The following is a 16,641-nucleotide window of genomic DNA, read 5'->3' as shown; positions in this document are numbered from 1 at the left end:
ATTCCAAAATATATAAAAATATATTTCCTAAAACATATTTTAAAAATCTTTTAAGTATTTTTTCTTAAAAATATACAAATATTTGTAGAGGCCTTATGTCACAATGTACTTGAAATCCCTGGACATACTCCATAAAATGTGTTCAGAATTTCTTTGGTTATAGATGTGGAATGACCTCAATTGTCCTCAGTCTGGTGTTAAAATAAGAAAAAGTCAATATCGCTTTAACCATTGTGGGTCTGGCTTGTTTGTAAATTGACTTGTTCTCATGTGACAGACAGTCCCAGTAAACAGGACAATATTAAGTCATCAATAATGAAGCATGATCAATACGCAGCTAATGCAATCTTTAACTACTTTTACTAGTCTCTACACTAAAGGCAAAAGGTCATTTCCATACAGAGTTGAACTTGGGACAACAGCATTCATGATGGTGGTAATGGCTGCGTCACCTGCAACTGTTAATCGACAAACTAAAAATAAAAAAAAAAAAAAAAAAAGTGTTTAGTAAACTTTATCCCAGAATATGTTTGTTTTGAGTGGTTTGACATTCAAGACAAAATAAATGAGATTTACCATGACAGAACAAAATGTGATTGTGTATGATTAAATTTTCTCGGCATAGCCTTCGAATTATGTAAGCCAGGCTTATGGTCAGAACAATAAATCATTCTTTTGCTGCCGCTTGGATTGCTTATTAAATTCCTTCTGTGAGTTTGCAGTCTTTCCACCTCAGAAGAACTCAAAGCAGAAGTGTGCGTCCCCTCTGGGGTTTACTCAGCCCTAACGTGGATTTAGCATGAATGAACAGAAACACCCAGACAGAGCTAATATCTGAACAGAAAGAGTTGGATCTCTTAAAATCAAACACAACTGTGATGCATCACAAAACACAAACCAAAAAGGAGCCATTTATTCATGCATAAGAAAGAAAAAGAAACAGACAGAGAAAAAAGCTCTGAATCATCAGAGCGAGACTATTTCTGTCAATCCAGCTAAGATCAAAAGAACCACAAGGCTGATTCTGCCTGTTTCTGCCCTTTTCCACTTGCTCCCTAAATCCAGCTCCTACAAATCTACTATGGTGCAGCGTTTAGTTTAAAACTTGATCTAACACATCTGCCAGTAATATTCAACTGAGCAATTGATCTGGGCTGCAAAGTAATTCTCATTATTACTCACAAGCAGTATGCAATTTATTAATGTTATTTCACACTTTTGATTAACTTCACTATTATAAAATGTGAAAATCAGTATTATTAGGATTGAGTAGGTGTGTACCTTTTACAAGAAAATACTATTTCAGTCTTTAAAATGTCATGTTGTTACTTGCCAATTCTTTGTAATTATTTGTGAAATTTACTAGCGATTTCTGAGTGAAAATTGTTTCAGCACCAGATTTTGTCAGTGTATGTAAGTGTTAACATCTATAACACCGAGCTTAATTCTTTATACTTTACTTTTAGGTTCATACATTGAAAAATTTCTGCTGCGGTTTCGGCCTTGACATTTTTGATAATGAGAAAAAAAGACAGAAAATCACCACAAACTCTTTCTGCAGTACAAGAATAGACACTTTGAACATTTAATTTAGTGTGGTTTGGGGATCATTTATTGTTTCTAGTGGATTTTCAATGATTCAATAACAGATAGCATGTGAAATTGGCCCTGGATTAGCTGTTTAAGATGTGTTTGACTAGACTAAATACTGGTTCAGGATTGAGCAGCCCTGCTCTGTCTGATAACTGCTCCTGTTTCACTTGTGACCCACCAACATGTGACCTCCACCCAGTGCCACTTGGTGTTGGTGGATTAGGTCTTCAGCTCAGTCAGGAGCTATAGCAAACAGGTTAATGCAAACTAATGCCTTTGAGAGAAAGAATGCATTCAGTGGGATAAGGCTCATGTTACATATTCACATGCCATTTGATTATGTTACAGTTTAAACAACCACACTCAGTCAGCTGGTTCTAAAACTTACTAAACAGACTAACACCAACCAGTCTCAGACCAGCACTGCTTCTCACCCAAACATCAAATAAATCAAATGATCAAACAATCTAAAAATACATATTTGAACACTGGGATCAGGAAACCAAAACACAAACTAAATTACAATTCTATCGAATCATTATGAATTTCATAATAGCAAAGAATGTGTGCTCACTGTAGGACAGGAGAGATTGAGACAGAGATGCACATCCTCCTTCACTGTCAGATTTAGATCAATATGAGACCTTTACATAAAAAAAAATCATTCATAAACTTAATAAAGAACTTTACAGCCATGACTGAAGTAGAACAAATAAAGATAATACTAGCAGCGGGACAGAGAGATGAGATATGTGTGGATGCGCAACAGCCTCAGAGTGCCAGTGAATGTGTGTAATGTGTATAAGCACATTGACCATCAGAATATGTGTGTGTGTGTGTACTGTATATAACACTGACTATGGTATCAAATGTTTACATGTTCTTATTTGTTACACTAAGTTATGATATAATATTTTCTTCTATTATTTTGATCATTCTATATTATATATATATATATATTATATATATTTCTCTCCAAAAAGTTCTCTCAGAGCTGGCACACAATGAATTCTGGGATAGGGTAGGATGCAAAGGATTCATCCATTGTATCCTTCATTGCCTGGAAAACGAAGGACGCATTTTGAGGCCATATTTGAAGGAGCCTTTAAATTGGGACAGCCGTAGCGCCACACAATTGGCCTTCGAAATGCAGCCTTTGAAGGATGCAGCCTCTGAATTGGGATGCAGCTTAAATGGACAAACGTATTGGGACAAACCTCTTAATTATTGAACTCAGGTGTTTCAATCAGACCCACAGGTGTATAAAATCAAGCTCCAAGCCATGCAGTCTGCATTTACAAACATTTGTGAAAAAAATTGTTGTTCTGAAGAGCTTAATGAATTCAAGTGTGGTACTGTCATAGGATGCTAGTTCATGAACAAGTCAGTTCATGAAATTTCATCCCTGCTAGATATTCCACGGTCAACAACTGTAAGTGGTTTTATTGGAAAATGGAAACATTTAGGAACAGCAGCAACTCAGCCACGGAGCAGAAGACCACTTAAAATCACAGACTGGGGTCACCGAGAGCTGAGGCGCATGATGAGTAAGAGTCGCCAACGCTCTGCTGATTCCATACCTGAAGAGTTCCAAACTTCCACTGGCATTAAAATTAGCACAAAAAAAACTAAATTGTGCCAACTGTAAAGTTTGGTGGAGGAGGGATAATGATATTGTGCTGTTTTTCAGGGGTTGGGCTCCTTACTTCCAGTTATAGGAAATCTTAACCCTTCAGCAAACAAGGACATTTTGGACAATGCTATACTTACTGGGAACAGTTTGGGTAAAGCTCTTTTCTATTCCAGCATGACTGTGCCCCAGTGCACAAAGCAATGTCCTTAAAGACATGGTTGGATGAGTTTGGTGTGGAAGAAATTGACTGGCCTGACCTCAACCCCATCAAACACCTTTGGGATGAACTGGAATGGAGATTTTGAGCCAGGCCTTCTCCTCCAACATCAATGCCTGATCTCACAAATGCTCTACAGGATGAATAGGCATAGAAATTCCCACATAAACACTCCAAAAAGCCTTCCCAAAACAGTGGAAGCTGTTATAGCTGCAAAGGAGGGGGACCAGAATTTGAGTAAAATCAAAAAGCCACTTTTTCAGTGCGTCAATTTGTTAGGTAATATTGTACTAAAGCATTGTTGGTTTCAATCCACCTCCACAGTCCTCGGCATGTTTATGAGTCACTTGTGCAGTCAGCCCACTCACCCAATTCTATCTGATAAACAGCCTCATGAGGCTTACAGTACTGTATGTTATTACGGCTGTTTTGATTTTCACCCTGTCACATCAATATTGTTGTAAGACACTGACCCTTTCATTTGTTTTGGCTTTGATTTTTGGCATAAATGACACAGAATAAAACATAGCTCTTCAGCTAAAAAAAAAAAAAACAATTCTGATAAAAAAAAAAAAAATCATTAAATTAACTCACTATTGGCAGTTGTGCCAAAAAAAGTTAATTTTGGACCCACACATAAATAACTGAGAAGATATGAGTGTTATATGAGGGTCATTACCTCTTTGGCACACTTGATCTTCTCCAAGAAGGTCCGTAGCTCCTTGGTCTCTGCGTACAGGGCTCGACATACAGCTTGGTAGTGGTTGGGAGCATCCGATGGGCTGGGGAGGTGAGATGTGCAGAGCTGGAGAGAAGAAAAAAGCATTAGAGCTGGACTTCCCAAACATTGTGAGCTGAACCTCTGACATTTTAAGCGATTTAAATTTTTTAAATTATTTTATTATCAATATTTCAAATGTTTTATTTAGATTGCTTTTATTTTTAAAAGTATCTATTTATTTCTTAAAACATTTTTATTATTTAATTAATTATTCGTTTTTCATCTACTCACAAACCATTTATTTGAGTACCATTTTAGAGTACCATTTATTTGTTTGGGCAACCATCATATGACCAGATATTGAGATGTTATTGTCCCTTAGATTGAGACCAAACAAGCAATTTAATTACTGCTAATTAAACAAGCAATATAATTATTCCCCATTTGAATGTTGCTATATTATATATACTGTACACAAAAATGCTCCCAAACATTCCACCTCTTTGTCCCATTCACAAGCAAATTGGTTACAGTACGACTACAAATCTTTAGTAATTGCTCTGTTTGTCAAGACGTGTCTTTCCTAAAATAGTTCACTTGGTTTCAGAGGAGAGGAGTGCATTTTAAGGTCAACGAATGTCGTCTCCAACTATGTCTGATAAGTTAATCCTTGCATCTCTTACAGACTTTAAGAAAATCATCTTCTGGATCTGTCTAATAATTTAATCCTGGCATTACACATTATGTTTTGGCACATAGCTGAGAGCCAAACCCAAACCTTGCATGCCTAGCAGGTCAAAAACACAGGCCCATTTAAAGTTCAGTGTCCCAGGTATAATAGTTTGAGCATGACAAGCATTTTAAATACACAATTACTCTGACTAAAGACACCTCCAACCGGCTAAATGACATTTTTCCCCACACCTTCCCTTGAGCTCTGCCCTCTTCAGGAATGTCTGACACAGCATAGATTCACCGTCTCCATGACGTGTTTTTTATGCTCAATGAGAATACTGACTATGCCAAGGGAAAGTGAATACAATCTGGGGAAAAAAAAAAACCTGCTAGACCTGACAGGAGGGAGATAAGAGGTGAAAATAGACAAAAATGGAAAATCATTTGTGTAGGAAGTCCATTTACTTTCCCATTCCAAACGAATGGGCTGAGATAATGAAAGAGGCACGTCTCAATGGTAGTACACTATCTTCTTCTCTTCCTCTTTGTGTTTTTGTAAACCTTTCTCTGTCTAAATACAGAATTTAAAAGGTTTCACCAGGCAGAGTATAAATAAAGACAGTCGGCTTTGAGAAATCTAATGTCATGGTTCGTTTCTGTGCTCGACCTCACCACTAAAGTCAGAGACTGAAAAGAAGGCATGGAAGGACAGACATTATCTAAGTAGTCCTGAAAAGGCCCTGCAGAATAATGCAGAACGCACTGTGACCCAAACTGACCATTACCAGATGCATGCTGTTTGTTTGTTTATCACTCCATGGGTATTTTCATGGGGAATAACAAGTTAAAGGTATCGCTTTTTACGATGCTAATTCATGCTAAAGCTAGTATCTGTGTGTACACAGTCTGGACATATTCTTTCTTTCCACAGTTCGTAAAGAGTTTCTCCATTAGTGTATTGATAAATATGACTGTAATTTTAAAGAACTGCTGCTAAGTGTCTAAAGGCTTTTATGAAGTCCCAGGGTAATGTGTTACTGGAGTGGGCCGGAGGGAGCAGCATAATGAATACCAGCTGAGAGAGTAAATAACACTCACACAGATCAATCCAACTCAGGATCTACAAGGAAGACCTTGCTTCCCAAGATCCATGAGGGGGGAAAACTGGACTTTTTTATTTATTTAAAAATATTTAAAAATTCGATATGGATTATATGCTATAAATTATATATAATTAAAAATCTTAAGAGTTAAAATAATTAATTCTTTCCTTGCCATCGTTGTTTTTTATAGTTGCCATCGAGCACCAGCATTTTTGATCCCTTGAATATTTTGGTGTATGAATATCTGAACATACAATATATCAAAAGAAAGAACAGAGCCTATGATTTAAAAAAAAAACAAAAAAAAAAACAACCATTTTATTCTAGGTTCATGTATTTTTTTTTTTTATATAAAATGGTTAGTTCCTGTCCTTGATTCTGATTGGTCAATAGCTGTTTTATTCACGATAAAATACGCTATGACCACTTCACCCAACGGTTCTGTGTATCACTACACAACACTCTTAGCAACCACACCTAGCAACGTAAACGGTTTGTTCTCAGTTGATATTGTTCATTGAAACTTACTGTATTATGTAGAAGAGTATTGAGAGAAAGAGATCGAGTGAGCGAGTTTATTACTTGCATTCAGATTTAGCATTTTCCTTCAGTCCAGTGTTCATAATAAAAAAATCGGTTTAAATGTCTGATGTATTATCCTGTCCTTTTAACAGTTAAGGGGTTTTCCCATGACTGACGGTGCTAGTCAAAGCATTTTTCAGTTGCGTCTTGTTCCGTGTTCACAACAATTCAGTCTTTTCAATGTAGAAGTCTTGGCTACTGACTGACACACTCATAAAGACAGTCTAATGGCGTAATAATGTAACTTCTGTTGCTGTTCACGGTCGGACTATTTTTTTTTAGGAAGAGTTTACTTCATGAAAGTTGCTCTGTTACATATTATTGGCTTTAATATTTGTATTGTGTGGTAACCGTTTTATAAAAGCAATAAGGTACACAAGGCTTGTGCTGTATCATGAACAAGTCACGGCTGAAGGGGTTAACAACAAGAATGAACATTTCGAACAAAATCAGGCCAAAATGAAGTTCGTTTTGGGAGTTTGCAACAGCTTGCCAAAGCAAACTCTCAGGAAAAGTTTGCTCCAGCTGCAAAACACCTTCGTACTACCATTGGTCCAGGATGATAACGTAATAGGAGGTGTGCGCTGAGGCTCGGCCTTCTTTCACACGGAACTCTTCTCTGACTCATTTCATCTGTTGAAACCATCGATGTAAGATCTCCGCGGGTGAAAACATGAACATATAGCTGCTTTATAGTAGAAAATGAAGTTGTGTTTCTGATGAAATGAGGCACTGATACTATTTTTCATGTTTGATACTGTAAAGCTGCTTGCTTTTAAGCAATCTATTGAATAAAATTCCATATATATAAACGTGACGTGACTTTACTGGAGTGCTAATTTGCAGAGCTCCTGCTAACATACCCATGTTGTTATGATCAGATGCTTTTCTTATGCTTTCTATAAAAAAAAGCTTGCTGTTTTCTCCTTTTTGTTGTGTTTATTTTGTTCCTGAGAGGAAAGTGCACAGCACATATTTACATATTCATTTAAACGCCACTCTCAGCAGTGTGGACGGCATCAGATGTTCGATAACAGTACATTACTGCTCACGTATTTCGAACTTCGTTTTACCCCTAAGTGAAAAACGAAAAAGAACTTCGCCGTGAGTCGGGGAAAGAGTTTATTTTAAAAATTATTATATTTTAATATTCTGGATGGATGGATTTGAATAAAATTATGATAAAATTCATTATGACCCATATAACCCAATGTAAAATGATCTATCAATACTTACAGAAATAATGTCACGGTAGCCACGAATGTTGGAGACTTCTGCAGGTTCTTCCTCTCCCTCATCCTCTTCTTCTGTTGCCTCATATCCCTCATCAGGACAGTCTGTTTCTGTGTCTGCCATGTTGGTCATGAGGTCGATGAGCTGCTCCAGAGGAGGGCTGAGTTCTCTCTCCTCATGCTCCTTCAGGCCGTAATCCAAAGCCTTGTAGATCATTATACCCAGAGACTCTATGATCTGTAACACATACAGTCACATCCATCACAAATTACTGAATAAATAACCATAAAGTCATGACTTCAGAAGCAACACGTGCTATGACATAAACCTCTATTTTACAATCCATATCATGACCACTGATAAAAGGCATCAGAGACTAGCTCAAGAGAAAGAGAGAGTCAACAACCTCTTGGATAAGCCTCATTACAGTCTTATGACTCTCAGAGGCCTGTATGGTTTAATGGAAGGGGAATTCAGACAAACGCTGGATATTTGGCTCAAATAGGGCTCGACAATAAGGCCCAGTCAGGCCAGTGCTGCATTTATGTCATCTGTTGTAAATCTGTCTTGTCAGGATATATATATATATATATATATATATATATATATATATATATATATATATATATATATATATATATATATATATATATATATATATATATATATATATATATATATATATATATATATAGTCAGGATATATTATAATAGGAATATTTTCATCTTGACGCTTTATAAGAAAATTCTTAAAAATAGCAATAATATTTATTATCCCTTATCAGTTATTTATGCTTTGCAATTTATTTTTGTTGTTAATTTATCTCATTAAGAAATATTAAAATTATAATAACTGTTAATTTATTAAATAATGTTGGACATTTCATATTTATTTATGTATTCATTTAAAAATAATCTTGACACATTATATAAAAATAATTATAATTATATTAATTATTGTTAATTTATCATATATTTTATATATCATATATTATTAGTGTTGAGGAAATTTAACTGTTTACATTAATATTTGTTCATTCTTTCACTCATTCATTCACTCATATTGAATCATATTCAGACAAATTATATAAAAAGTTTCTAAAAAAACAGCAGCAATTTTTAATTTGTGTAAAAATGAATACCTTTCTGTGAATCACATTTCCATGCTGTAACCCACTGTGTGCCTGACTGTTTCTATGGACATAAAGATCCCCTGTTATAATATGAGCCATCAAGGAGTTGATTGACCGGCCTAGTGTTGTTTGTACCAGTTCAATTCAATAATGTCAGAGTAAGTTCAGGCAACAGAAACGGATGTACTCGCGAGACAACTGAAAATCAGCCTGGGAATCATTGAAGCTTGGGTTCACATCAGGAGACAGTCATGACCCAACAGCCAACAAGCGATCAATTAAACTAATACCTAACTAATACAATTGAGCTGCAAGAACAGCTCATGCAGAGCAAATTATATTATGCAATTACTGACAGAGTGGTAAAACCAACTATTTTGCCAATCATGCCATCATGCAAAAGTTTGGCAAACATCTCTGAACAACAAGATCGTCTGATAACTTCCAAACTAGTTCAAGTAAGGAAGAATACAGATAATGTAGATACAGATTTGTTCTCAACCCTAGGTCAATAAACTAAAACAAATAGAGAATCTATGTAATATGTAATATGTAATAGAGAATTAACTATGTTTATAAAGGGGCTTATGTGAAACACCTTATCAGCGAGAAGATAAAAACCAGCATAATTATTGTTATGTAAGAGAGCGCTCAAACAGATTGAGGCTTTACCACTGGGCATCATGTCTCATAAACATTTCACCACTTCCACCACTGATGAACAAACCAAGACTCATCTCTATATCAATATTGACACACTTCCAGGCGTGGATTTGCTGTAGTTCATACCTGCTAATAACATGCTGTGTTCCAGACGTTAATCCTTGTCATGAGGAAAACAAATATTATAAGTGTCCTGCTCTTATGTAATCTAATCCTCAATGTACAGTAATACACAAGAGCTCAGTACATGATTCAGACCTGAGAACCACCATCAAGTCTAGCCTGCGTGAGACTGCAAACACAGAATGGGCCCTAACAGCCCAATGTAACAACCAAGGATTAATTTATTACTAGCAGACGTGTTTTTAGTTGTTTAATAACACTTAAATGCTAGGTGTGGACAGTATGAAAGAATTCTCATATCTAGCTATGAGTAATTTTATTTCATTGTGGTCCGTCATGTTATAAACGGGGATTAATCTAGATTACAATTCTGGCTAATACAGGTGATTAACTATAATGCTATAACATTTTATACTATTTTGTAAAATTAAAAATAAAACGTTAAAACATTTAAAAGGTGCCATCGAATGTTTTTTTTACAAGATGTAATATAAGTCTAAGGTGTCCCCTGAATGTGTCTGTGAAGTTTCAGCTCAAAATACCCCATACATTTTTTTTAATTAATTTTTTTAACTGCCTATTTTGGGGCATCATTAGAAATGCGCCGATTCAGGTTGCGGCCTCTTTAAATCGCACGCTCTCTGCCCCCGGAGCTCGCGCTTGCCTTAAACAGTGCGTAAACAAAGTTTACACAGCTAATATAACCCTCAAAATGGATCTTTACAAAGTGTTCGTCATGCATACTGCATGCATGCGTCGGATCATGTGAGTATTTTATTTATTTGGATGTTTACATTTGATTCTGAAAGAGTTTGAGGCTGTGATCCGTGGCTAACGGCTAATGCTACACTGTTGGAGAGATTTATAAAGAATGAAGTTGTGTTTATGCATTATACAGACTGCAAGTGTTTAAAAATGAAAATAGCGACGGCTCTCTTGTCTCCGTGAATACAGTAAGAAATGATGGTAACTTTAACCACATTTAACAGTACATAACATGCTAATGAAACATTTAGAAAGTTTACAAATATCACTGAAAATATCATGTTATCATGGATCATGTCAGTTATTATTGCTCCATCTGCCATTTTTCGCTGTTTTCCTTGCTTGCTTACCTAGTCTGATGATTCAGCTGTGCACATCCAGACGTTAATACTGGCTGTGTAATGCCTTGATCATGGGCTGGCATATGCAAATATTGGGGGCGTACATCCTGACTGTTACGTAACAGTCAGTGTTATGTTAAGATTTGCCCGTTCTTCGGAAGTCTTTTAAACAAATGAGATTTATATAAGGAGGAGGAAACAATGGAGTTTGAGACTCGCTGTATGTCATTTCCATGTACTGAACTCTTGTTATTTAACTATGCCAAGATAAATTCAATTTTTAATTCTAGGGCACCTTTAAAAAAGACAAATATTCAATTTGAGACTTGCTAAAGATTACATTTAAAGCCGGGTGCACACTGTGTGATTCATAACAGTCCTTTACGATGTGGGATCTCAGTCGTCATTTATGTCAGACTGTACGACAGTCAAGACACGTTAAAAATCGATGCGCACATGAAAACTCCTCTGGAGTTTTACATCAACCCACACACGTTCGGTGACTGTGAGCTGCATTACACACGGGACTGAAATGGTGGCTAACAAAGACATCTCTAAAGTTAATTTTGATCACGGCTTGTCTTGAATAATAAAGACAATTTGACGTTTGTCGTAGGAGAAGACACTGCCAGAATTTCGTCTGAGGTAAAAATTTTATCGCAACAGTCATTAATCGGCTGTCGGTGAACATGTCAAACTAGCGATCAAAGACCACAAATTTTAGGATTCTCAAAATTTGTCTCAGACAACCAAATCGTGGCCAAAATCGCACAGTGTGCACCCGACTTTAGTGTTATTAAATTATTACCATTTTTAAAGGATTAAAATAGTACTTCACAACTGGCAAAACGTGCTTTAAATAAAATTTGGCTGCTTATACAGTAGAAACTAGAAAGGCAAAACAAATTTGAAATTGATGCTATCTGACTAGAGAAAACAGACCAAAAAAAAGCCAAATAGGAAAATTTTGCCAAATAGATTGGAAAACTTCAACACCCATAATGCACTGGGCATGTTGCCATCCAAGGCCAACACCCATAATGCACTGGGCATGTTGCCATCCAAGGCCACTCCCACCAGTCTGCTATAAGCTTACCAGAGTCAAATACCACCTTGCTATAGTAGGAAATACTTCTTAGCAAACTTTTAGTCACAATCGTAAATAAGGAAAAAATGCCGTGACAGAAAATCTAAAAAACCACCATTTTTGTAATCAGCATTAAAACTTTACAAAACCACAAACACAGTGTTTTAGGCCAAACAGAGGGGAAAAAAAACTCAAAGAAACTGCAGTTCTGTCAGTTCCACCCGAAGCAAAACGCTGTCGTGAAGAGGTAAGAAAGCTGCTGCCATAGTGTTCCATTTTTACCATAATGCAGTTTAAAAAGTAGATATACATAGTACAATACAATTTTCAGTGATAATCCTATCCTTACAATAACTGTTCTGTTAATAACCCTCTGTTCATCCAACTGCCCATGGCCAGGGATACAAAAATGCAGAAGTATAATCTGTAGTTCACAAAAGCCCCGGAGCTGTCAATAGTTTTGCTGATGTCCTTTTATTCCAGCTTATTTATTTCAGGTGTGGTCAACATCAACAAAGCATCAGACATCCACCTGAGTTACACATCTGGGAGAGGCAGAGCTTTTACATAACATAAGTTCACTAAAAAGGGGAAGTCAGGAAGAGGAGGAGTATGATTATGCAAAATGCAGCGACAGCTCATCGAGTGGCTCATCATTTATTAAATAATGGAGAGGGTGTTTGGCACACGTCAGTAACTAACAGCCCTAAAGCTGAATGTAATTGTTTTGCTTTTGTAGAGCTGCCTGTGCTGAATACACCCAGACAACAGATCCACATATGACAGGCTTAATCTTTTTTTACTTACTTGCTTCTACACACACACACACACACACACACACACACACATACATACATATACATACATATACATATATTACAGATGCAATTAACTTCTGAAGATTTACAAAAGCAGAATGACTGCTACTTTTTTCCTGCAGTAGTGCTAGTTTAAGGTAGTGCACCCTTTACGCTTACGTGCATGTAACTCAGAAGCAGTGGAGGGTGTGCCTGTGAGAACATCGAGTTCCTGCAGACGTCCTGAAAGAGTGGAGGAACACAGGACTATTCTCTCTGCAGTTTTCTCTCCAGGCTTGTGACTCAGAAGGAATGAGGGAAGAATAAGTGTGAGAGAGAGAGCAGTGATGGTGAAGAGGGAAAGTGACAGAAGAGAAAGCAAACATCTTGACACACTAACACATACAGGGCTATATCCAGTCAGAAGCACATGACTTGAACTAGACATGCATGATATATTTTTTATGCTGATCAGCTCTAAAGCATTGTTTATTTTCTGATAGTTGAGACAATTAGTTTTATTGGCCCATATGTATATCAGATATAAAAACTGGCCCTCAAACCCCCGCAAACTCACATTGGACTGATATTTCATCTCCCTTCCTCTCTTGTGAGCTCTCTCTCTGTCTCACGCTATGCAAAACAATGAAGACAGGCTACTGTTCGCTCAGCCCAGTTCACATGACATCACTGCTCCGAGGCAAGTCCTGAGTTTGTTAAGCTTTTCTCAAGGCCTGATTTGAGGATGAACAATATTCATAACCCTAACAATTTGCTAAAATTGTTGCTCTTGTAGCTAGTTTGGTAAATTGTCTCTGCCCAGTAATTATGATTAGTTTATATAAAAATACAAATATTATATTATAATAATTTAGTAATAACAGTAATACTAAACAGGGTGACTTATATTGCATATACTTAAAAATGATTTCTTGTGCATTTTATGCATTGTATATAATAATTGTTGTATATAATAATAATATTTATAATAATAAATTATTATTATTATTATTATTATTAATCATAATCATAATAATAATAATGATGATGATACAGTAATACAAATATTTTTTTAATTATTTTATTTATTTTTTAACAATTTTATTGTTATTACATTTTTTATTATTAATACTAAAAATAATATAAATATAAAATAATAATAATAATAATAATAATAATAATAATAATATTTATTACATATAATGTATGATGCATATAATGTACACATATGTAATAACCTCAACAACAACAATACAATTATTACTAACTAATTATTTATATTTTTATTTTATTTATATTTATATTTATATTTATATAATTTTTAGTATTAATAATAATAATAAAAATATGTAATAACAATAAAATTGTAATTTATAACTAATTAAAATTGTATCATTATTTTTATTATTATTATTATTGTTATTATTATTATACAATGTACTCATATGTAATAATAATAACATTATTATTATTACTAATTAAAACAATATTTATTTTTAGTATTAATAATAATAAGTACTATTATTATTATTATTATTATTATTATTATTATATGTAATAACAACAATAAAATTATAATTTTTAACTAATTAAATAATTGTTGTATTATTTTTAGTTTGAATAATAATAATAGTAATATTATTAATTTTTATTATTATTATTATTATTATTATTATTATTATTATTATTATTATTATTATATAATCTACTAATATGTAATAACAACAAAAACTGTTACTAATTAAGTTTTTTTTATTACTTTGGTATTACCTTTAGTATTTAGTATTTATTCTTATTATTCTTATTCTTCTTATTATTATATAATCTTCTAATTCACTAATTAAAAAATATCTATTATTATTATTATAATTTTTATTGTTAATATCATTATCATTATCATCTTTTTTTTATTATTATTATTATTATATTATTTTCCTATGGTATTATGTATATACCAGAACTCCAAGTGAACCTGACTAAGTAAAGCTGCAGTTCTGACTCATTAATTACAGAACTGAAAAGCAAGGGTTGTTTACGCACGTTCGTTAGCCAAAACAGCAGTTAAAAGTCTAATTTAGATATTATTACTCTCCACACAGCCTTTTCAGTCTTTTTCAGAGAAAATCCACACACCTACTAGCAAACAACATTCTGACTGTAACAAGAGTTGTCTGTCTGTCAGATGCACACAGTTGGGTACAGCTCTGCTTAGTCTATTGAGTTAGCATGCCAGTGCCTTTACACAGATGTGGGCAGCAGTCAGCTGTCCGCTGAAGCATCGGCATGTGGTTCAGCACACACACAAGCACATGATGCGTGAACCAATGTGTGCACAACCGCATACATAAGAGGCAATGTGTTTCTGTAACCTCTTAACAATGTGCCACAAACAAGCAGCGTTCATATCCGGAATATTTCTAGACTTTGTCTGAATCATTCCAGAAAGAATATTAAGAGGACATCAGCTGTGCCAAATCGTCCGCAGCAGACCTAAAGCATAATCAATAGCACAGCTTGTACTGAGTCAAATCACATTATGCAAAAGGGAGGGAAGGTTTCCGGTTATTTATTTATAGATGACTGACCCTATTAAGACGGACCATCTAAACTACAGTGCAGATGAGAGACAAGATGAGACAGGCTCTTCATCACTGTTCATTCACACCAGTTGTGTCTATTCACTAGGGGGTTATTGTTCTGATCATCAGAGTGCACACTGGGAAGGGATTAACATCAAAACACAAGATGAATTTCTTATATAGACAAAGGTGGAAACCGTTCATTAGTTCCAACCTCAGACTCATGCTATTGATTAAGACATTAAAAGGATATTTTGTCATCATTTACTCACCCTCAAGTTCTTCCAAACCTGCATGAATTTCTCTTCTGCTGAACACAAAAGAAAATATCTTGAAGAATATGGGTAACCAAACAGTTGATGGGCCCCATTGACTTCCATACTATGGGGAAAAAAATAAAAAAAAAATACTATGGAAGTCAATGGAGCCCACCAACTGTTTGCTTACAGAAATTCTTCAAAATATCTTCTTTTGTGTTCATCAGAAGAAAGAAATTTGGTTACACTTAAGGTGACGTAGTTACATTGTAATTACTCAAGTACTGAGTAATATGAATTAACTACATATACTTACTATAGAGTTACGGTTTGATTTAGGGTTAGTTACTTGAAATTATGCATAATTTACTGTTATTAATATAGATAGTACATGTAGTGATGTGTATCTACGTCACCTTAAAGTGTTACCAAAAACTCATACAGGTTTGGAATACCTTGAGGGTGAGTAAATGATGACAGAACTTTCATTTTTGGGTGAACAATCATTAAGTAGCAGACAAACTAGATATGCATGTGACAAATAAATGTTTCTGGTTTCTTTAGTGTCATCAAAGACATTTAAATTATTATTATTATTATTATATAATCCCACTAAGAGCTATCGGGTGAGAAAATACTTTGCCTATGATCATGAGTAAATTAACTTAGACACTGGCCCTTAATGTTGTGCAATTTTTTCCTGTGGTATTGAAAATGGTATCCAAATACCAATATTTTTCCAGGTATTGTATCGAGGTTAGAAATTCCAAAATCATGACAACACTACAACACTACAACACTACATGGCAGTCAGATGTTCTCTTCCCATCTAAACACCCTTTCATGACCTAAGGCCCCATTTACACTAGTGCATTTTTGTTTTAAAACAACGTTTTAAAATGAAAACGATATCCATCTACACTACATGACCGAAAATGCATGTCACATGACCGCTCATGCACACTTGGCATGCGCGTACAAGTGTAAACAGTTGCCTCTTGTGCATATAGGTATACTGCAGTATCAGAAAAAATAAAAATAAAAATGCAGTTTAACTGCACAATGGCTGCTAAAAATGACAGCAAAGACTGCAGTTTCTGCAGTCTCCACGTTATTGTTTACACGGTCGTCAAGGATAC

General features: G+C 35.0%; 1 protein-coding gene across 11 annotated transcripts in view; it reads right to left on the bottom strand.

Moving 5' to 3' along the window:
- The window catches only part of spire1a (spire-type actin nucleation factor 1a), a 55,113-nt gene that overhangs the window by 19,715 nt on the left and 18,757 nt on the right, over positions 1-16,641 (bottom strand). For all 11 annotated transcript variants that reach the window (XM_048201382.1, XM_048201385.1, XM_048201384.1 and 8 more), the window contains exons 3-4: positions 7,761-7,994; positions 4,123-4,248 (exon numbers count right to left, since the gene is read on the bottom strand). In XM_048201382.1, the coding sequence (XP_048057339.1) occupies positions 4,123-4,248; positions 7,761-7,994 (360 nt within the window). The remainder of the gene's footprint in view (positions 1-4,122; positions 4,249-7,760; positions 7,995-16,641) is intronic.

This window comes from Megalobrama amblycephala, linkage group LG9 (genome assembly GCF_018812025.1).
Source record: "Megalobrama amblycephala isolate DHTTF-2021 linkage group LG9, ASM1881202v1, whole genome shotgun sequence".
Classification (NCBI taxonomy): domain Eukaryota; kingdom Metazoa; phylum Chordata; class Actinopteri; order Cypriniformes; family Xenocyprididae; genus Megalobrama; species Megalobrama amblycephala.
Note: the sequence above shows the minus strand (reverse complement) of the source record. Positions and strands in the feature narration are given on the sequence as shown.